General features: G+C 44.2%; 1 protein-coding gene across 4 annotated transcripts; it reads left to right on the top strand.

Moving 5' to 3' along the window:
* The first annotated feature begins 7,983 nt into the window (after positions 1-7,983).
* LOC106601544 (ER membrane protein complex subunit 10) lies at positions 7,984-20,419 on the top strand. 4 transcript variants are annotated; one of them, XM_045715274.1, is made up of 8 exons: positions 7,984-8,166; positions 13,396-13,462; positions 13,570-13,682; positions 13,780-13,890; positions 13,994-14,178; positions 14,326-14,416; positions 19,405-19,505; positions 20,133-20,419. In XM_045715274.1, the coding sequence occupies exons 1-7, from the start codon at positions 7,999-8,001 to the stop codon at positions 19,492-19,494; spliced, it is 825 nt and encodes a 274-aa protein (XP_045571230.1). In that variant the 5' UTR covers positions 7,984-7,998; the 3' UTR covers positions 19,495-19,505; positions 20,133-20,419. The 4 variants fall into 4 exon arrangements, with proteins under 4 accessions (XP_045571230.1, XP_045571229.1, XP_045571231.1 ...); XM_045715275.1 differs by lacking the exon at positions 7,984-8,166 and adding an exon at positions 8,430-8,581; XM_045715273.1 differs by lacking the exon at positions 19,405-19,505.
* Positions 20,420-22,281: the final 1,862 nt, after the last annotated feature.

Genomic DNA, 22,281 nt, shown 5'->3' with positions numbered 1-22,281 from the left:
CGGTGTCAGAGGAAGGCCGTAAAAATTGTCAAAGACCCCAGACACCCCAGTCATAAATTGTTCTCTCTGCTACCGCATGGCAAGCGGTACCGGAGCACCAAGTCTAGGACCAAAAGGCTTCTCAACAGTTTTTACCCCCAAGCCATAAGACTCCTGAACAGGTAATCAAATGCTACCCAGACTATTTGCATTGTGTGTGTGTCCAACCCCTCTTTTACGCTGCTGCTACTCTCTGTTTATCATCTATGTATAGTCACTTTACCTATACATTCATGTACATATTACCTCAATTAACCCGACTAACCGGTGCCCCCGCACATTGGCTACCCGGACTATCTGCATGGTGTCCCGCCATCCCCCACTCGCCAACCCCTCTTTTACGCTGCTGCTACTCTCTGTTTATCATCTATGCATATGTAACAGTTGTTAAAGTACTGTGTGAATTTCACCAGGTTCATATATTAATATGATTAATATGACATGTTGATTTGTTATTATGCATGCCTGCATCCTGGGAGTAGGGGAGTGTGTACTTACGTTTTGCCCTGCGTACTCGTGCTCAAATCATTTTGATGCACTATGAGAGGTAGGCACGCTTTTTCTGTCGTCTTCAGAAAAGTTTGATTATTTTAAGCACAATTGTTCATGAATAATGTTGTATATTTAGAGGTTACTCATAAGTGGATGGTATTGTTAAGATGCACTTGTAACTGTACTTTTTAGGATGATATTAACATTCTGAATTCAACATGTGATTAACAGCTATCTAAGGTATTAGCAGGCTATTATATGTGTGAACGATGGCTAGCTCCTCGAATGATCCCAGTCCCTTGTATTGTGCATCTGTTGTAGAAAGAGGCGACGATTCACAGAACATATGTGCTATACAAATGTTTTATTTTCTTTTGGATGCAGGTATGTGGTTTTATCTATTTTTATTTATTTATTTTATTTCACCTTTATTTAACCAGGTAGGCAAGTTGAGAACAAGTTCTCATTTACAATTGCGACCTGGCCAAGATAAAGCAAAGCAGTTCGACAACATACAAAAACACAGAGTTACACATGGAGTAAAACAACATACAATCAATGATGCAGTAGAAAAAAATAAGACTATATACAATGTGAGCAAATGATGTGAGATAAGGGAGGTAAAGGTCATGGTGGCAAAGTAAATAAAGTATAGCAAGTAAAACACTGGAATGGTAGATTTGTAGTTTGAAGAAAGTTCAAAGTTAAAATATAAATAATATGGTGCAAAGGAGCAAAATAAATTAAATAAATAAATACAGTAGGGGAAGAGGTAGTAGTTTGGGCTAAATTATAGATGGGCTATTTACAGGTGCAGTGATCTGGGAGCTGCTCTGATAGCTGGTGCTTAAAGCTAGTGAGGGAGATAAGTGTTTCCAGTTTCAGAGATTTTTGTAGTTCGTTCCAGTCATTGGCAGCAGAGAACTGGAAGGAGAGACGACCAAAGGAGGAGTTGGCTTTAGGGGTGACCAGAGAGATATATGAACGCCCTCCAGACGATGTGATCTGTGGACCCCGATCAGACACTATATTCTCAGGTACCCCGTAGTGCCGGAAGACGTGTGTAAACAAGGCCTCCGCAGTCTGTAGGGCCGTAGGGAGACCGGGCAGAGGAAGGAGACGGCAAGACTTAAAGAAACGATCCACAACAACCAGGACCGTGGTGTTTCCCTGTGATGGGGGGAGATTGACCATGGCCGTTGTGGAACGGGTAAGGGGTGTAGCTTACCTCTGGGCAGGTGCCGAGGAGCCTTACACTGGACGCACACCGAGCAGGAGGAAACATAAACCCTCACGTCCTTAGCCAAAGTGGGCCAACAGTACTTCCCACTCAGACATCGCACCGTCCGACCGATGCCTGGATGACCAGAGGAGGGTGACGTGTGGGCCCAATAGATCAGCCGGTCACGGACAACAGACGGAACGTACAGACGCCCAGCGGGACACTGGAGGGGAGTGGGCTCTGCACGCAATGCCTGCTCAATGTCCGCGTCCAGCTCCCACACTACCGGCGCCACCAGGCAGGAGGCTGGGAGCATGGGGGTGGAATCCATGGGCCGCTCCTCTGTGTCAACCCCCCTTGGGTTGTGCCATGGCGGAGATCGTTGTGGGCTATACTCGGCCTTGTCTTAGGACGGTAAGTTGGTGGTTGGAGACATCCCTCTAGTGGTGTGGGGGCTGTGCTTTGGCAAAGTGGGTGGGGTTATATCCTGCCTGTTTGGCCCTGTCCGGGGGGTATCATCGGATGGGGCCACAGTGTCTTCTGATCCCTCCTGTCTCAGCCTCCAGTATTTATGCTGCAGTAGTTTATGTGTCGGGGGGGCTAGGGTCAGTCTGTTACATCTGGAGTATTTCTCTTGTCTTATCCGGTGTCCTGTGTGTATTTAAATATGCTCTCTCTAATTCTCTCTTTCTCTCTTTCTGTCTTTCTCTCGGAGGACCTGAGCCCTAGGACCATGCCTCAGGACTACCTGGTATGATGACTCCTTGCTGTCCCCAGTCCACCTGGCCGTGCTGCTGCTCCAGTTTCAACTGTTCTGCCTGCGGCTATGGAACCCTGACCTGTTCACCGGACGTGCTTGTTGCACCCCTCGACAACTACTATGATTATTATTATTTGACCATGCTGGTCATTTATGAACATTTTAACATTTTAACATTTTGACCATGTTCTGTTATAATATCCACCCTGCACAGCCAGAAGAGGACTGGCCACCCCTCATAGCCTGGTTCCTCTCTAGGTTTCTTCCTAGGTTTTTGGCCTTTCTAGGGAGTTTTTCCTAGGGAGTTTTTCCTAGCCACCGTGCTTCTTTCACATGCTTTGCTTGCTGTTTGGGGTTTTAGGCTGGGTTTCTGTACAGCACTTTGAGAATATCAGCTGATGTACGAAGGGCTATATAAAAATAAATTTGATTTGATTTGATTTGAGTGCGTCTGCCTTCACGTTCTGGGAACCTGGTCTGTAAGAAAGGGTGAAAACAAAACGGGTGAAAAACATGGCCCACCTTACCTGGCGAGGGTTCAGTCTCCTCGCCGCCCGGATGTACTCCAGATTGCGGTGGTCAGTCCAGATGAGAAAAGGGTGTTTAGCTGCCTCAAGCCAATGTCTCTACGCCTTCAAAGACTTGACAACAGCCAACAGCTCCCGGACCCCCATGTCATAGTTTCGCTCCGCCGGGCTGAGCTTCCTCGAGAAGAAAGCACAGGGGCGGAGCTTCAGTGGCGTACCCGAGCGCTGAGAGAGTACGGCTCCTATCCCAGCCTCGGACGCGTCCACCTCCACTATGAATGCCAAAGAGGGATCCGGATGGGCCAGCACAGGAGCCGAGGTAAACAGAGCCCTCAGGTGACCAAAAGCCTGACCACTGCAAACATACCGGTCCCCCCTTCAGCAGTGAGGTAATGGGAGCCGCTACCTGACCAAAACCCCGGATAAACCTCCGGTAGTAATGGGCAAACCCTAGAAACCGCTGCACCTTCTTTACCATGGTGGGAGTCGGCCAATTACGCACGGCTGAAATGCGGTCACTCTCCATCTCCACCCGAGGTGGAAATGCGATAGCCTAAGAAGGAGACGGACTGTTGGAAGAACAGGCATTTCTCAGCCTTGACGTACAGGTCATGCTCCAACAGTCGACCAAGCACCCTGCGTACCAGGGACACATGCTCGGCGCGTGTAGCGGAGTATATCAGAATGTCATCAATATACACCACTACACCCTGCCCGTGCAGGTCCCTGAAAATCTTGTCTACAAAGGATTGGAAGACTGATGGAGCATTCATCAACCCGTACGGCATGACGAGGTACTCATAATGCCCTGAGGTAGTACTGAACACCATCTTCCACTCATCTCCCTCCCGGATACGCACCAGGTTGTACGCGCTCCTGAGATCTAGTTTTGGTGAAGAAGCGTGCCCCGTGCATTGACTCAATCGCTGTGGCGATCAGAGGTAGCGGGTAACTGTACCTCACAGTGATCTGATTGAGGCCTCGATAGTCAATACACAGGCGCAGACCTCCCTCCTTCTTCTTCACAAAAAAGAAACTCGAGGAGGCGGGTGAAGTGGAGGACCGAATGTACCCCTGACGCAGGGATTCGGAGACATATGCTTCCATAGCCGCCGTCTCCGCCTGTGACGGGATACACGTGACTCCCAGGAGGTGCGGCGTCTACCAGGAGATTTATCGCACAATCCCCCCGTTGATGGGGTGGTAATTGAGTCGCCTTCTTTTTGGAGAAGGCGAGAGCCAAATCGGCATATTCGGGGTAATGCGCACAGTGGAGACCTGGTCTGGACTCTCCACCGTAGTAGCACCCACGGAAACCCCTAAACACCTCCCTGAGCACTCTCGCGACCACCCCGTGAGAGCCCTCCGTTGCCATGAAACAGTGGGGTCATGACAAGCTAACCAGGGTAGGCCTAGCACCACGGGAAACGCAGGAGTGTCAATGAGGAAGAGACTGATTCTCTCCTTGTGACCCCCCTGCGTCACCATGCCCAGAGGAGCGGTGGCCTCCCTAATCAACCCTGACCCTAATGGTTGACTGTCTAAGGCGTGAACTGGGAATGGCATGGCCACTGGAACGATGGGGATCCCTAAACTATGGGCAAATGATCTGTCTATAAAATCCCCAGCCACGCCTGAATCGACGAGCGCCTTATGCTAGGAATGCAGGGAAAACTCTGGAAAAGTAACAAACAAAAACAAGTGTGCAACAGAGGGCTCTGGGTGAGAATGGTGCCTTCTCACCTGGGGTGACGCCAGAGTGCCCTGCCTGCTGCCTCGACCCCCAGAGGGACCAACCCAGCACTGACCGGCAGTGTGACTTCTGCGACCACAGATGGTGCACGAGACGGGACCTCCTCCGGTCTCCCTGAGCGCAGCACCTCCCAGCTCCATGGGCATCGGAGCGGTGGTGCTGGGGGATGGAACCGACAGACCCCGCTCTGGACGTCCGCGGGTAGCCAGCAGGTTATCCAGCCGAATGGACAGGTCCACCTGCTGGTCGAAGGTGAGGGTGGTGTCCCTGCAGACCAACTCTCGACGGACGTCCTCGCGCAAACTGCAGCGATAGTGGTCAATCAGGGCCCTGTCGTTCCATCCCGAGCCGGTGGCCAGGGTCCGAAAGTCCATCACGAACTCCTGGGCACTCCTCATCCCCTGCCTCAGATGGAAAAGGCGTTCACTCGCCGCTCTACCCTCGGGCGGGTGGTCGAAGACTGCCCGGAAGCAGCGGGTGAAATCCTCGAAATGGTCGAGCGCCGCATCTCCTTCTCCCCACACGGCGTTGGCCCACTCCAGGGCTTTCCCCGAGAGGCACAAGACGAGGGCGGACACCTTCTCACGGCCTGAAGGAGCTGGGTGGACAGTTGCCAGGTAGAGATCCAGCTGCAACGGGAAACCCTGGCAGCGTGCAGCCGTCCCGTCGTACTCCCGGGGACGGGCGAGACGAGAATCCCACTAGGACCGGGTGAAGGGGGGACGAGTAGTGGAGAACCTGGTGGTGCTGGTGGAGGCGCTGGAGGAACTCCCTGTTTAGACAACGCGGTCCATGGCGACGCCGAGATGGTGGAGCATCACCGCGTGCTCCCCGGACGCGCTCCTCGACCCCTATACCAGGGGCACCTGCTCCTGCTGACTCCATATTGTGAGTGTGAAAGTCTGTAAGGGGTGCGTAACTGGTGGCAGGGAGGTCAGACACAGGAGAGCAGAACTGGGTAATAACTGGAGCAGTTTAATTATCAAAACCAACGGCATCCAGAATAACAAAATATGGGTACAAAACCCGTCGCGCACCAGTCACAATGTGCACAAGCAATTACAACAAACAATTTCACACACACACGAGGGGAACAGAGAGTTAAATACATGACACATAATGAGGGAAATGTGAACCAGGTGTGTGGGAAAACAAGCCAAAACAAATGGAAAATGAAAGGTGGATCGGCGATGGCTAGAAGACCGGTGACGTCGACCGCCCGAACAAGGAGAGGAACCGACTTCGGCGGAAGTCGTGACACGTGGGCTATAATTCCATGTGTCCATGGTAGTAAATCTATACTGAGTATTGCAACTTCAGTTTTCTATCAACTATTTGCTCTCGCCCCAACTTGCCCATAACCTTGCAATATCTATAATCGCCATTAATAACTTTAATTTGGGAGATAGAACTTTTGGGAGTGAGAAGGATAGAAAGAGATTGAAGACCCTTTATTTTTTGTGTGTGCAACTTCAGATGACAATGTCCAAGGAGGGTGAACTGGAGTGCGGAAGAAAGGAGGGGATGAATGAGAGGCAAAGAGATCTCAGTCTCTGTCACGTATTAATGTTTTGTTATGAGATCTTGATCTAAAACTACCCAATGTCTTTCTAATATGACTATACATAACTCCATTCAGGCTATTTCACGTTTCACTAACAAACATAACATTTACATTATCATAGAACTCAGCTGAATACTGTAAATGTATGAAATATTAAAGATGTGAACTGCTCCTATAGATCTGTCCCGAGAGGACTGAATGATCCATAGTAGAGGTTGACACTTAATTCTTTTAACACTAAAATTCTAATTTGAGATACATGTTAAGGACCATACACCAACTGGTGCACCCACTCTGATCTTCCAAGGTTCTTAACTTCTCAGTAGTAAGTAGTAAGATATTAATGGGTGATTCCTCACAAACTACAACAGAAGGTGATTTCAGAGATTTCCACAAAATGTAATCCATAGAAGGGTCTTTTGGAAGGATTGTTGACACCAATTGTTGCTTTGTAGCAGCTACAAATGAAACATTATGGAGTCTTAAAGGAGGCCTGGGTAAGGCCAAAATGTCAAAAATATTCCATATACAATTAATTATTTCTGAATTATACTTTAAGATAAAAATGTCAACTATATGTCAACAATGCTTACTCTGTGGTTTAAATTACATGAAAATCATATTTTGCTCTAGTTTCGTGATGCATCCAGATTATTATTTTTGAAGGTCATTCTACAGTTTCACATGAAGGGACATGCTGTGTACATGGTGCTGATTGTCCTAAGAATAGTATGGAGGGGTGTACAGGGAGGCAGTACCATTGTCTGAGAGTGGTGACAGAGAGTAATGGGCAGCCCCAGCGAGAGGGAATGGATTCAAACCAAGAATTTGAGAGAATCACATGGCAGGGGAGTTGCCATGTCCCATAAGGAACGCTTACACATTCAGACAGAAACAGGAATCCTGGGAAGGAAGGTAAAATATACAGGTTCCAAGTGAAACAGGATGGTACATGACTACACTCCTGGGCCTTTTGCTTGTATTGAATGTGTGACAATGTGAGTGTATCTGTGTAGCCCATTTACTAGAATTATGCTCGCCCTCACTCTCTGTCACAGCAAATAATATATTTGAAATCCATAATATACATATATAGTCTCACGGATAACCCTAGGCCTATACATTATTTAGTAAAAGAATGGTAATATATTAAGACAGTGAAATTAAAACGCAAAGAACGGGAGCTCAACACATTGTGTTTTGAACAAGACTTATAACGTGTTCTTCAATAAGTCACACGAACACTTCGTTTTTTATATTCGTTTGATGTTCTGCTTTTAGCGTCTGCGTCCTTTGTTGTGTTTTATTGTTTTATCAAATTTCCCCTTTGGGAGATTAATAAAGTACTATCTTATTCGACTTTTTTTTAAACATAATAAAAAATGTATTCAAATACACGCTAACCACACGTTTACAAAAGTGCTTGCTTCCTACATTGAAGAACTGTAATGTTTGAGTTTTTTTTAATGACCTGACTAGATCATAGAGGAACAATTGTCCAGACAGAGGATTGAGTTTACGGTTTATTAACCCAACTTCACACAGGCTACTGTTTGGCCGTAGCCCACGCCAGATAAATGAAGGACAACCTATAAAACAACTGTGACCTTCTCATGTGAAGGCCAGACGTAAGAGAGAACAATGGCTAAACCTGGTCTTATTAACTTCCAATGCTCCATCCCCTGCCCAACCCTCCTCCACGCCACTCCGCCAACCACCTGGAAGCCCGGCATCAGAACATTCCTGGCATTCCCACGATTGGCAGATAGCAGGTTGATTGGCATGTCGGACCCCGCGAACACGGTACTGGTAAGTTCAACACAACCAACTAATAGCCTAACACAACTGTCTGTGCGTGTCGCTACAATATATAATTTCAGACATTTAGGCCTAAGCATTATTGAATTGTGAGGGTTGGCGTTTGACACCTGAGTCACCAAAGAGTAGGCCTACCTTTCGTTTTTCAATCTCCCGTTTTAGACATTTCAACAGTCCTGCATGAAGTTTGCTATCAACGCTACTCTATCGCCACCTGCCGTTTACTATAGGTTGGTGCTCGTTCTCCAGTGTACTACGTCATCGCGTAACATTGTAGTTCCATGTTTACTTTGACGCACGGACCGACAAAATGGCTTCAATAACACAGTCGTTTTTGTTACTGTCAATTATTCCCACAATACTTATATTGTGTGCTGATTTTGCGTGTTGCAACACTGGCAGAAAGGTATGACAAAACCACTTTTTTTTCTTTGCCAATATCTAATTCCATTAACTTAGACAACTAGTGTGTTTGCTGTTAGCTCTTGCTAACCGTCCGACCTTAGCTAACTAGCCAAATGAGTTCATGAAGGCCAACGCATGAATGCAAAACAGCTGTTCAATATGCATCAAATACAGCTTTACTTACTGTGCAGATAATGTTTTCACCAACGTCTATCAAACAAGTAACGTTGGCTAAGTAGTCAGCAAAATTAGCGTTATTTGTAACGCTAGCTAGATTGATATTATGTTGTTTAGCTAGCCGTAGTTAGTTAGCTATCTAGGTAGGTGGCTTTGACAGCCTTGGTGGTGGTGCTCAATTTCTGTCACGCCATGGTAGTTATTTGTAATATTGCACGGATGTGTTCAACACATACACACTGTAAATCAAGAAGAATTCGGATCAATACTACTATGTTTGAATGGCAGGACCAATTTGTGGAAATGTCATCTTACATCTGAACTGCTCATTGTAAAGTGTTCCCAGGGTAGATATTTCGATTACAGCATCCAATAGGGCCCTAGCTAGCTAACTGCACTTTTTGCTCCTTCTTGCTGCGTTGAAAAATGTTCTACCCCCAACTTTCAATAGCCAATCAAATTAGTTCTGCAGCCCATAGTGCAGATCTGCCCTGGGAACTGCCAATGCAGTAAGTAAAACTGCTAGCCAGAATAGATTCCGATCCTTCGCGTGTTTACAGCTGCGTTGGGGTCGGATAGTTTCGATTCTTGTTTAGGTTAATACACCACGGGGGATGAGAAAATGCGTTGCACTTCAAAATGTCCCATTATCCCAACTGGTTACACCGAGAAGAATGATGGACTGCTAGTTTTTTTTGGAAAACTGCCGTTTTTCGTCCTTATGCTAGCTAGCAGTAGCCACAGCAGCCATTATGGAATGACAGGTCGTGTTGAATATAGGGCTGACCCTATTTAGTCAATTGGTCGATTGTTTGGTTGTTGGTCGACTGAAATTTATTTTGTAAAAACAAAAACAAAATCATGGTGTACAAGACACCTGTCTGATTCGCACCTGTCTGAGTGAACATCCATTGTGGAGGCCGTTGAAATGCCACAGTTTATCAGTCTAAGACATGTGCTACTAAACTTGTATATGGTTATATTATGTAAGAACAATGGTGCAACACAAATAATGGTTATTTTATAACAAATGCGCATTCTCCCACGTTGGATAGTGGTCGCAGTCTGCAGTTCTGAAACACATCAGTGCCTGTTGAATTGGCGCCTTTTCCTAGACCATGTTGCAATGTGCATAATAGCAAAGTAAACCATCATATTGGTGTTGAGAACAATGCGGCTGAGGCAGCAGTGGAGTTAGGAGAGGAGAAAACAGCCCTTGCCTTAACCTGTTATGGCTAGGGGGCAGTATTTTCACGGCTGGATAAAAAACGTACCCGATTTAATCTGATTATTAGTCCTGCCCAGAAACTAGAATATGCATATAATTATTAGCTTTGGATAGAAAACACTCCAAAGTTTCTAAAACTGTTTGAATGGTGTCTGTGAGTATAACAGAACTCATTTGGCAGGCCAAAACGTGAGAAGATTCTGTACAGGAAGTACCCTGTCTGACCATTTCTTGAACTTCTTTGCCATCTCTATCCATTACAAAGGATCTCTGCTCTAACGTGACACTTCCTACGGCTCACATGGTCTCTCAGAGCCCGGGAAAAAGCTGAATGACGTAATTCAAAGCCCTGGCTGAAACACACGAGCGCTTTTGCTAAGTGGTCTATCAGAGGACAAAGGGCTTACGCTCGTGCACTGGCCGCCCCCGTCTTTCTGTTTTTCCCTTTATTTGCCGAAACACAGATTCCCGGTCGGAATATTATCGCTTTTTTACGAGAAAAAATGGCATAAAAAATGATTTTAAACAGCGGTTGACATGCTTCGAAGTACGGTAATGAAATATTTAGAAATCTTTTGTCACGAAATGCGCCATGCGCGCGACCCTTATTTACCATTCGGATAGTGTCTAGAACGCACAAACAAAACGCCGCTATTTGGATATAACGATGGATTATTTTGGACCTAACCAACATTTGTTATTGAAGTAGAAGTCCTGGGAGTGCATTCTGACGAAGAACAGGAAAGGTAATCAAACTTTTCTAATAGTAAATCTGATATTGGTGAGGGCTAAACTTGGTGGGTGTCTAAATAGCTAGCCCTGTGATGCCGGCCTATCTACTGAGAATATTGTAAAATGTGCTTTCACCGAAAAGCTATTTTAAAATTGGACATATCGAGTGCATAGAGGAGTTCTGTATCTATAATTCTTAAAATAATTATGTTTTTTGTGAACGTTTATCGTGAGTAATTTAGTAAATTCACCGGAGGTTTGCGGGGGGTATGCTAGTTCTGAACGTCACATGCTAATGTAAAAAAGCTGGTTTTTGATATAAATATGAACTTGATTGAACAAAACATGTATGCATTGTATAACATAATGTCCTAGGGTTGTCATCTGATGAAGATCATCAAAGGTTAGTGCTGCATTTAGCTGTGGTTTTGTTTTTTGTGACATTATATGCTAGCTTGAAAAATGGGTAGTCTGATTATTTCTGGCTGGGTACCCTGCTGACATAATCTAATGTTTTGCTTTCGCTGTAAAGCCTTTTTGAAATCGGACAGTGTGGTTAGATTAACGAGAGTCTTGTCTTTAAAATGCTGTAAAATAGTCATATGTTTGAAAAATGGACGTTTTCGGATTTTAGAGGAATTTGTATTTCGCGCCACGCCCATCATTGGATATTGGAGCAGATGTTCCGCTAGCGGAACGTCTAGATGTAAGAGGTTAATTGTCTAAGAAAAATGAGGAGAGAGGAAATGGCAAATTAATTAGGCCTATAATCAATAGCCTAACTGTTAAATGTAAGACAGATCCTGCTTCTGTTGCCTATTTGAGTGTTTAGTTGATAGCCTACTGATTCTGTGAGCACCAACAATTTCACAAATTCTGCTGTTTTTAATCTTTGCTATGCTGTAATAAAGGCTTTACACTTTTTTTTAATTAGACCAGCCTCTGGTATTATTTATAATTTATTTAGTGTTTGCACTGTTCCAGATTGACTGAAAAAATATACTTTTTTAAATAAAAAATATAACACCTTTTCCTTGATCTCCTTCATATTGTTGTTATTATTATCATCCTTATAATAATAAGTCATGTCATTATCATTAGTGGGTGTAACCAATGTGAAATGGCTAGCTAGTTAGCGGCGTGCGCACTAATAGCGTTTCAATCGGTGACGTCACTCGCTCTGAAACCTTGAAGTTGTTGTTCCCCTTGCTCTGCAAGGGCCGTGGCTTTTGTGGAGCGATGGGTAACGATGCTTCAACGGTGGCTGTCGTGTGTGCAGAGGGTCCCTGGTTCGAGCCCAGGTAGGGGCGAGGAGAGGGACGGAAGCAATACTGTTACATAGGCATAGTATAGCAACCTTGTATAACCACCATCAAGCTGTAGGCCAAAGAGTGCATCCTGTTTAGTCTTAATACCATAACTTACTTAGGCCTATATTTCAATACTTATAAAGGCTACTGCATCACTCAATCATTTATCCGTTCATGTCATCACACAGCAATGGAATCAAGCATTTTAGTTTTAAAATAAAATAACAAGCAATGATTTAATTAATAATTAGCGTAAACAATAAATAGGCCTAAACCGTTTCATTTCGGAAATTGCATTCACAAATGATTTTAGTCTTTGCTGTAATAAAGGCTTTACAAAAAAACATTACAACAGACTCTAATTTATTTAGTGTTGTTTACATTGTTCGAAATGGTCCGAAAAATTATATTGTAGTCTAATAGCACCTGTTTGGCGCACGCAGCGCTTGCTCCATACCATCTTTTTCTTGATCTCCAGTATTTTCCACAACTAGCAACATTTATTCCACACATCTGGCGTCCCCTTTACCTCCTGCACAACCAGTAAACGTTCCCCTGCTTGAAGTTTATTTGTCACGTCCTCTGCATTCATTTTGCTGTCACGTGTTAAGGTGTACAGAGTTTGTTATAACCAATTTATTGATGTGATTATGATATGCTATAGGTCAGGCCCTATTGGTCACGTCACGTGCATGCGAAGCATACATGTGTCACATAAAGAGAGCACAGGTTGAGGGAATAGGGATAGTTTTTCCTAAACAAATGAGGAATTTCGGTAACAGAACTTTTCAGTCAGAAATGGCTGTAATTATGTTGCAGCTTCAGCAACACAGACAGTGATATACACACTGATGTTCTGTGGTGATCGCTGCAGCAGGGAGGAGAGAGAGAAACGGGTGCTAGTCACACAGTCATTCGCTGTCTCTTTTTTTTGTAACACAGCGCAGCAAATCTGAGCCAGGCAGCACAATCAAATCAATTGCGGTCAGACTCCCTCTAGTCATTTGTGTCTTAACTATTTCATCAAACAGTTCGCTTAAAGCATCAGACAGGCTCTGTGCATATAGTTGAAACACATAGGATGTGTCAATCGATTGGTCGAAAGAACAGACATCTCTTGACACAACAAAGGAGCTGATTGGCTGACAGACACTGCCATTAAAAATAACGGCCTGACATTTGTGATAATTGGACAATTCGTAGTACAACGCAATTCTGTGGAGTGAGGTACGTTTTCCAAGCCATATCTTGCTCCAGCTCCGCGGTGTCTTAATCTAAACAGGAAGCTTGTCCAACCACAGTGTACCTGTAAGCAAGAGTCTGAATATATTCTTTCTAGTAAAACTGCATCTATTTCCTTCTCCGCAGACTGGTGATGGGTTGGACACAGACTTCAGTGGATTCTCTGTCCCTCTTGAGCATTCCTTTGAAGTTGGTGAGTATGTATTGTCTAACTGTGATACATTATTCTTCAAGGTTCCAGGAGATATCGAGGTCACGATTTTGGTGCTCATCATGTGTTATACCATTTGTTTCTTTCAGATGATGTGTCTCGGTTCCGTGTGCGTGGAGCTCTGCAGTTAAGGGGTGGGAGGGAAACCAGTGTGTCCCTCTCCCAGAGCCAGCTATCAGAGGAGGACAGGAACACTCTGAAGGTAGGAGAGGAAGGAAGAGGCAGATGTGGTTTGGAGTTTACTGTCAGCAGTCAGGATTTTGTTCTGAATCTGTATCCCTCCTGTCCCTCTGACACAGGAAGTGGCTGCTGTGGATGGTCTGTACAAAATCCGAGTGCCCAGAGTGTCTTTGACAGACAGGCAGACAGAGCGCCAGATGGATGGCTACCTGACGGCGTTCGTCAGAGCGGTATGTGTGTCTCACCCTCATAGCAAGCTGAAATTAAAAAGACAACACACCTCATTGGCATTGTCTTTTGTAAACATATCTGTTTCTTCTCTGTCTCCCTCAGTGCTCTTTAGTTGAGTCCCACCTCAGCGATGTCATCACCCTCCACACTGATGTCTCTGGCTACCTCATCGGTGTTTCCATAGTGACCATTCCAGGCGCGTGTCGGGGGACAGAGGTGGAGGACGAAGTTGATCTGGAGGCCTTTAACACTACGCTGACCATCATAGCGCCTACCAATGCACCCCAGTGAGTCATCAGTCCTTATTGATGTTCTGGTCACAGAAATATGGTTCTGGCTCTATCAAATCTTGATTTGATTTGATTTTCTAACTCTTTTGGGTCGACTTCAACCTTTCTCTGTCTAACAATATCCTTCATCATCCTCTCCCCCAGGCCGGAGACTGCTCTGTTTATTGAGCACATGGACATAGAACATGAAAAGAGAGGCAAGCCACAGGAGCAGAAATCCTTCTTTGCCAAATATGTAAGTGTGCATAGACATCTGTGGTTTGTGTCCTGCACTGTGTCGTTATGACCGTCTATTGGGTCTATCCCTGGGCTCTTCAAGTCTTTTAAACTCTGCTCTGCTGTTCAGTCTTGAGCTGCTCTGTTCCGTTATATATACACTAAGTGTACGAAACATTAGGAACACCTGCTCTTTCCATGACAGACTGATCATGTGAATCCAGGTGAAAGCTATGATCCCTTATTGATGTCACTTGTTAAATCCACTTCAATCAGTGTAGATGAAGGGGAGGAGACGGGTTAAAGAAGGATTTTTAAGCCTCGAGACAATTGAGACATGGATTGTGTATGTGTGCCGTTCAGAGGGTATATGGGCAAGAGAAAAGATTTAAGTGCCTTTGAACAGGGTATGTAGGTGCCAGGCACACTGGTTTGTGTCAAGAAATGCAATGCTGCTGGATTTGTCCGCTCCCAACACTTTCCCGTGTGTATCAAGAATGGTCCACCACCCAAAGGACATCAACGCTTTCGACACCTTGTAGATAGGGCTGTGACGGTAATGAAATTTCATAAGCCGGTGATTGTCAAGCAAATAACTGCCGGTCTCATCGTAATTTACCATTAATTAACATAAACACATTTAGCATCTCCTGTCTTCCACACAAGCCTACTAGCCACTGATGGAGATCTTTGGAACATCTACATTTTAAAAAGTCTAATAAATCCATGTAATATAGCCTACACCTTCACAATAAATCCATTATTTATTTTAGACAGGTCTAAAGAAACATGATATGAAGAAAATGTAGTCTGTTTCAGAATAGCATAGTTCATTTAGCAGACAAGATTTGCTTAGAATTCCGTGGCATTATTTTATAATATGAAGAATACAATTGAACATGGTTGAATAAAATAGAAAGGATACTTTGATTTAAGGGAGTGCGCACATGCGGCTATTCTGTGTTGAGCAATTAACAAAGAAACAGGTACTCCTATATGCTTAATTTAGAGACATTTATCTAACTTTAGTTGTGATACAAATGTTGGGCTATATGTTTTGATTTGTAATGCATTCTAAGGCTGCATGATGCGACTGTAATGATGATTTGAAAAAAGTCGCATGAAAGGCATGAGCTCTGCTTTGTTTCTTGCGCAGGCTGTACACAAGTCAGTCTCATTCACAATTTGACAAGCACTTGATAATGCCTCGGATTTCCTGGCGGCATTCCCTTTGTGTGGCCGTATTGCTCCTAAAAATATCCATGCCATTGCCACAAGTGGCCGTTGTGCCCTTGGGCTGAATATAATAATTCTAATTCCCTTCTCCCGGCTGCATGATCCAAAGCACCTCTCACTCAAATGGTTCTCCGTCACGTGATCATGTCTTTCTCACAGGTTACAAGTGAAGACAGACACTTTGGGGACGCCACTGCTCGCGTCCTTATCCAATTCCGAGGCGCATATTGAAGATATTGGAAGAACTGTCCACATTTACTTTTCGTCAGCCAACAAGATGAGAAGGCCTAACGAATAGCAAAAGCACTCGACTATGTCAATCTACCATCCTCCATAGTACAGAAATTGACCTATTCTGTGCGATTAAATAAATATTCCCAAAATAGTCTGGGACAGTTGTGGGATGGGATAGATCCCAAATGAATACCACCACTAGCATCAAAAAAACATTTAAGTAATGAAGCTGACACAACAGATCAGAACATTTAGTTTAAAATGTTGCTAAACTATTAGGCATTTCTTCACATTATAAGCGCAGCAATGCGCACGTGGCAGTAGGCTGTAAGTGTGGATGTCCATTAGTGGGAAAACATAATTCTCAAAGGTGACCGCAAATGTGATTATGCATGTAATGCTTTTTTTATATATACAGTGGAGAGGGAAAAGTATTTGAGCCCCTGCTGATTTTGTATGTTTGCCCACTAACAAAGAAATGATCAGTCTATAATTTTAATGGTAGGTTTATTTGAACAGTGAGAGACAGAATAACAACAAAAAATTCAGAAAAACGCATGTCAAAAATGTTAGAAATTAATTTGCATTTTAATGAGAGAAATAAGTATTTGACCCCTCTGCAAAACATGACTTAGTACTTGGTGGCAAAACCCTTGTTGGCAATCAGAGGTCAGACGTTTCTTGTAGTTGGCCACCAGGTTTGCACACATCTCAGGTGGGATTTTGTCCCACTCCTCTTTGCAGATCTTCTCCAAGTCATTAAGGTTTCGAGGCTGACGTTTGGCAACTCGAACCTTCAGCTCCCTCCACAGATTTTCTATGGGATTAAGGTCTGGAGACTGGCTAGGCCACTCCAGGACCTTAATGTGCTTCTTCTTGAGCCACTCCTTTGTTGCCTTGGCCGTGTGTTTTGGGTCATTGTCATGCTGGAATACCCATCAACGACCCATTTTCAATGCCCTGGCTGAGGGAAGGAGGTTCTCACCCAAGATTTGATGGTACATGGCCCCGTCCATCGTCCCTTTGATGCGGTGAAGTTGCCCTGTCCCCTTAGCAGAAAAACACCCCCAAAGCATAATGTTTCCACCTCCATGTTTGACGGTGGAGATGGTGTTCTTGGGGTCATAGGCAGCATTCCTCCTCCTCCAAACACGGCGAGTTGAGTTGATGCCAAAGAGATCCATTTTGGTCTCATCTGACCACAACACTTTCACCCAGTTGTCCTCTGAATCATTCAGATGTTCATTGTCAAACTTCAGATGGGCATGTATATGTGCAGGATTTCAGTCCTTCACGGCGTAGTGTGTTGCCAATTGTTTTCTTGGTGACTATGATCCCAGCTGCCTTGAGATCATTGTTCCTCCCGTGTAGTTCTGGGCTGATTCCTCACCGTTCTCATGATCATTGCAACTCCACGAGGTGAGATCTTGCATGGAGTCCCAGGCCGAGGGATATTGACAGTTCTTTTGTGTTTCTTCCATTTGCGAATAATCGCACCAACTGTTGTCACCTTCTCACCAAGCTGCTTTGCGATGGTCTTGTAGCCCATTCCAGCCTTGTGTAGGTCTACAATCTTGTCCCTGACATCCTTGGAGAGCTCTTTGGTCTTGGCCATGGTGGAGAGTTTGGAATCTGATTGATTGCTTCTGTGGACAGGTGTCTTTTATACAGGTAACAAGCTGAGATTAGGAGCACTCCCTTTAAGAGTGTGCCCCTAATCTCAGCTCGTTACCTGTATAAAAGACACCTGGGAGCCAGAAATCTTTCTGATTGAGAGGGGGTCAAATACTTATTTCCCTCATTAAAATGCAAATAAATTTATAACATTTTTGACATGCGTTCTTCTGGATTTTTGTTGTTGTTATTCTGTCTCTCACTGTTCAAATAAACCTACCATTAAAATTATAGACTGATCATTTCTTTGTCAGTGGGCAAATGTACAAAATCAGCAGGGGATCAAATACTTTTTCCCCTCACTGTATATGTAAAGGTTTATTTTTATGGTGAAAATTGTCTTCCCCCAAACTTGACTGATTTAATATGCTTAATTTTAAGAAGTTATTTGGCCACCCTTTGATATGGTTTGTATCGCAACTGAACATATAGGCTAGGCTACATGACGTGTGCGACTATGATTTGAAAAAGTTGCAAAAAAAAGGCATGCGCTGTTTCTTTCTTTACTGCACACAAGCTGGGCATCATTCACAAGTGATAACACATCATTCACAAGTGATAGGCTAATATCATCACCCATCAGACTATTCTTGATTTATTCTTGTCTTTACATAAGTAAATTTCACACATTTATTTAGTATTTGATTTAGAATGTACCATTATCATTCACCTGTCGGAACAGGCAGGGGGAAAAATACATGTCATCTATGCACTTAAATAGCGAATAGAGGACAATTTCCACGTAATTCATTTTCTTGCCAGCCAGGTTGGCTATACTCCCTTTGTAAAGAGAAGCAATGTGCTTAATATTATGAAAGTTGAGAAATAAATATAGTAGGCCTAGCCTATAGAAAGCTGACGGGATCCTCCTCTTTTTAATAGAGGCCATCACACGCATGGGCTCTCATTAAGTGTTTTGGTTTTCGATTACGTTTGCGTTGATGTCAAAGTGATTAGAGGGATAGTAGAGAGATGAGTACCAAGCAGTTAGCAAGTTTTGTAGGCTACTAATGGACCAGCAGCAGCATCAGAGCTTGGAGAAGCCTAATTACCGTGACTAAACGGTCACATGGAATTTGACTGTAATCATGACTCGATCGCCGGTGTGGCAGTAATACGTCACCGTAACAGCCCTACTTGTAGAGTCCATGTCCCGATGAATTGAGGCTGGTCTGAGGGCAAAGGGGGGAGTGCAACTGAATATTAGGAAGGTGTTCTTAAGTTTGGTATACTCCGGGTAAATCTGCATGTTGTTTTGTGTCTTTGTTTTGTCTAACCCTAGCCAATATGTCCTGTCCTGAGTGGTATGCTACGATTTGAAGCTACTCGGGGTTTTCAAAAGCTAGCCAGCATCAGTTAGCTTCACATCCCAGCGCAGGCTTTATCCGTACTACGACGGTTGATATTGTTGTCCGCCTGCCGCTAACTCTACGTATTTTAACACAAAGTCGTCTTCCTCAAATGAAGGGGATGGTGACGCAATCTTTGTGAGAGGGAGGGAATCTGATTGCGTTGGTCCTCGACTCGCAGCTCAGACACTTCATTCAGGATAAATGGAGTTAGCCCTGAGTTAACTTGAATGGGAGCAGGGTAGTTCTGAAGGATTTGTTGCCATAGAAATGTACCTGGCTAAAAGGTGAGCCACTTCCGTGGTACCAGTTATCCCGAGTTTAACTCAGTTGACCAACGTTACCTCACTAACTGCTCAAACCGCGTGCATGGTATAGGGCTTTGTGCTGTGTTGTTTTATGTGCTGTGCTTCCATTGCTGTGTTTGATTTAATCAGTGTTGTTGTCTGAGTCTGTGTTGCTGATTGTGACTGTGCCGTTTGTTGACTTAGTGCTATGCTGTGCTGTGTTCCAGTGGTATTTGATTCTGGGAGGTGCAATCTTCCTCATGGCCAGCAGTTCGGCACAACCCTCAGCAGGGGGAGCCGAAGAGCAGCAGAGCTGATTCCCACTCAAGTACTGTTCTCACTTTGGCTCATTCAGCAACTCACTCTGGGCTGTCAGCCTATGTCTGTGCTGTGCTCTGCTCCGTGTCTCTTCTGCTTCTTGCAAGCTTATGTATATATGTGTTATACTGTTCACTGATTTGATTAACGCTAACATTTTTCACTAATCATTTTTCCTGTTTGTCCCTCCCTTCCTGTCCTTGCCATTCAAGGTCAATGCTAATGATCAGGGTTTTTTTGTCACTGCAGACCTTTAATTAATCCAGGTGTGTCCCATTGATTAGTAATAAACTGAAGCACTCTGGTAAAATAGGATTGGACAACATACACACCTTCATTGCTAAAGTGGATTAGATTATCACAGTTTAAGTAGCCAAAGTCACTAGTCATTTTGTGCCTCCTTCTTTTACACACACATTGGCATTGACCCTGAGATGTGTTTCACTTCACTGTTCACCTCACTCTCTCAGCCACTCTTTGTCCTTCTCTCGTTTGCTGAGTGAGGTGGACATTGAACAGGATGAAACTGTGGGACTGTTGTGCAGGAGAAGCATCACTAATCACAGCCTTACAAGATGTTCATCTAACTCAGGGTATCATTTGATAATAACAGGAACATTTGCCTCCCTCTCTCCAGTGGATGTACATTGTTCCCCTCGTTCTCTTCCTGATGATGTCAGGAGCTCAGGATCAGTCCGGGGGTGGAGCAGCTAATGGAGGAGGCCGATGATCGCCATGCCAACATGATTTATGTGGAGCAGTTTCTTCTACTTGTAAATAATTATGTAGAGAAATGCACACCATTCAACACACTGTTACACATAGACTAATGTGGACCGATGAGCTAACCTTGAGAACGTATGTCATGAACTTAATTTTTAATATTGAAGTGATGGGAAAAATAAAATATTTATTACTACCTGATAACTGTGTCTGTCTGACTATGGTATTGATAGCCACTAGCCAGTATGATGCCACTGGATATATATTCAAGAGTGGGTTGGGTGGGGGACATGCTGAGTAAAAAGAGAAAAAGTACGTCGTGTAATGGCTGCATACAGTAGTGTAATAAGATGTGTTTATTATGTTTAGCTATTGCAGTGTCAGAGAACTGTCATTCAGATCTCATACCCTGTCCTGCCATTAATCTCTTATTTTATTGCATGGCTTGACAGGCACGCATATTCAAGCGGGCACATAAAACCACATCAAAGCAGTCATGCTTCACAGTCCAATAATACAGTGTTGCCAGGACACTATTGAGTCACTGGTTAAGTCCAACCCCTCTCCTCAAATTTCTTCTCTGATCTGTTGCTCTGTCCCTCCTCGTGAAAATCCTTCTGCTGTCCATCTTCTATTCAATTCTCTGCCTGGCTCTCTGGTACAGCCTTTACTCCCATCTCATCTTTGCTGAATTCTAAGCCATAGTTTCACTCTGTCTCAGTGTCTTTACCACCCTTCTCTCTGTGTCTCTACCACCCTTATCCCCCTGTGTCTCTACAACCCTTCTCCCTCTGACTCTACCCTTCTCCTTCTGTCTCTCTACCACTCCTCTCCCTCTCAGTCTCTACCCATCTCCCAATTGGTCTCTACCCTTCTCACTCTCTGTCTTCCAATCACACTTCTCCTCTCCCTCATATTTATAAGAATGAGTCAGGCTAGGGGGATTGTAGAATGCCAGCAGTATAGCTTTAGAGACAGAATGTTCTGGAACTCCTGTGTCAACATGGCCACCCCTCGTCAGTTAGCCTCAACGTTCCTTTGTCTGTTTTTAGTCTATGTACACAGCTGTGAGGTGTAGCCCCTTATTTTCAGAGGCTCAGTGTTGAGCTCCATCGCTCTGCCCCCCACCCCACATCACCAGCTACCACTTTGGTCCTACAAACACACAGCATTATGTTAGGCTCTGCCCTGTAACCTTTAACCTCAACCTTATCTCCATGTTCATCCCACCTTGCTCTGTTAACTTGGGAAAGGAAGGGATGAGGCGACGAGGACAGCTGAAGGAAAAAGGAGAGCTTGAATGGAAGAAGGGAGAGAGCGACAAAGTAATTTGTTAGTAAAAAAGATATGCCACTGTGTCAGGTGGGAAGACATATGACGGTAGAAAACACTCAAGCAACGTGGGGAAAGTTATATCAGAAAAATATGTCTGATTGTCTTCTTTCTAGTGGCAGCCCATATATGGAAGTATGAAATACAAATATTATAACAATGTATGAATATATCTGAATATGATTTTGAATGTTATACCTGACCTATATTTATGTTATTGCAGCTCTCCAATCTCTCTCAAACTAACCACTGATGTTTTGTTGAATGAAAAATCCATCCTTATTCATAAATGATTCGTAAACAGCAGCCTGTCCATCAGCATTAGGCAATTGGTCACCTTTTACTTTCTCCACAAATAGCTCTCATCCAGCAGCCTTGTCTCATAGACCAGACGTAACGTAGTAAATGTAAATCCAGGACACTCAAATTAGTATGATATGTTACGTTCGGTATGGTTACATAAGACAGAAGATTACTTAAGGCAAAAAAGAAAGTTGGGTGGTTGGTCGGGCGTATACCGTGAACATCTAGTAACCCAAAGGTTTCATGTTCGATTCTCATCAAGGACAACTATAGCATTTTAGCTAATTAGAAACTTTGCAACTGCTTAGCATGTTAGCTAACCCTTCCCCTAACCTTAACATTTTACCCTAACTCCAAACCCTAACTTCTAGACTAGCTAACGTTAGCCACCTGGCTAATGGCTAACATTAGCCATAACAAATTGGAAT

This window comes from Salmo salar, chromosome ssa03 (genome assembly GCF_905237065.1).
Source record: "Salmo salar chromosome ssa03, Ssal_v3.1, whole genome shotgun sequence".
NCBI classification, from domain to species: domain Eukaryota; kingdom Metazoa; phylum Chordata; class Actinopteri; order Salmoniformes; family Salmonidae; genus Salmo; species Salmo salar.
Note: the sequence above shows the minus strand (reverse complement) of the source record. Positions and strands in the feature narration are given on the sequence as shown.

Coding starts and splice junctions, on each gene's coding strand:
- LOC106601544 (XM_045715273.1), top strand. CDS start 7,999: ATGGCTAAACCTGGTCTTATTAACTTCCAATGCTCCATCCCCTGCCCA. Junction 13,683..13,779: donor AGGACAGGAACACTCTGAAG/GTAGGAGAGGAA, acceptor CCTCTGACACAG/GAAGTGGCTGCTGTGGATGG. Junction 13,891..13,993: donor TGACGGCGTTCGTCAGAGCG/GTATGTGTGTCT, acceptor TGTCTCCCTCAG/TGCTCTTTAGTTGAGTCCCA.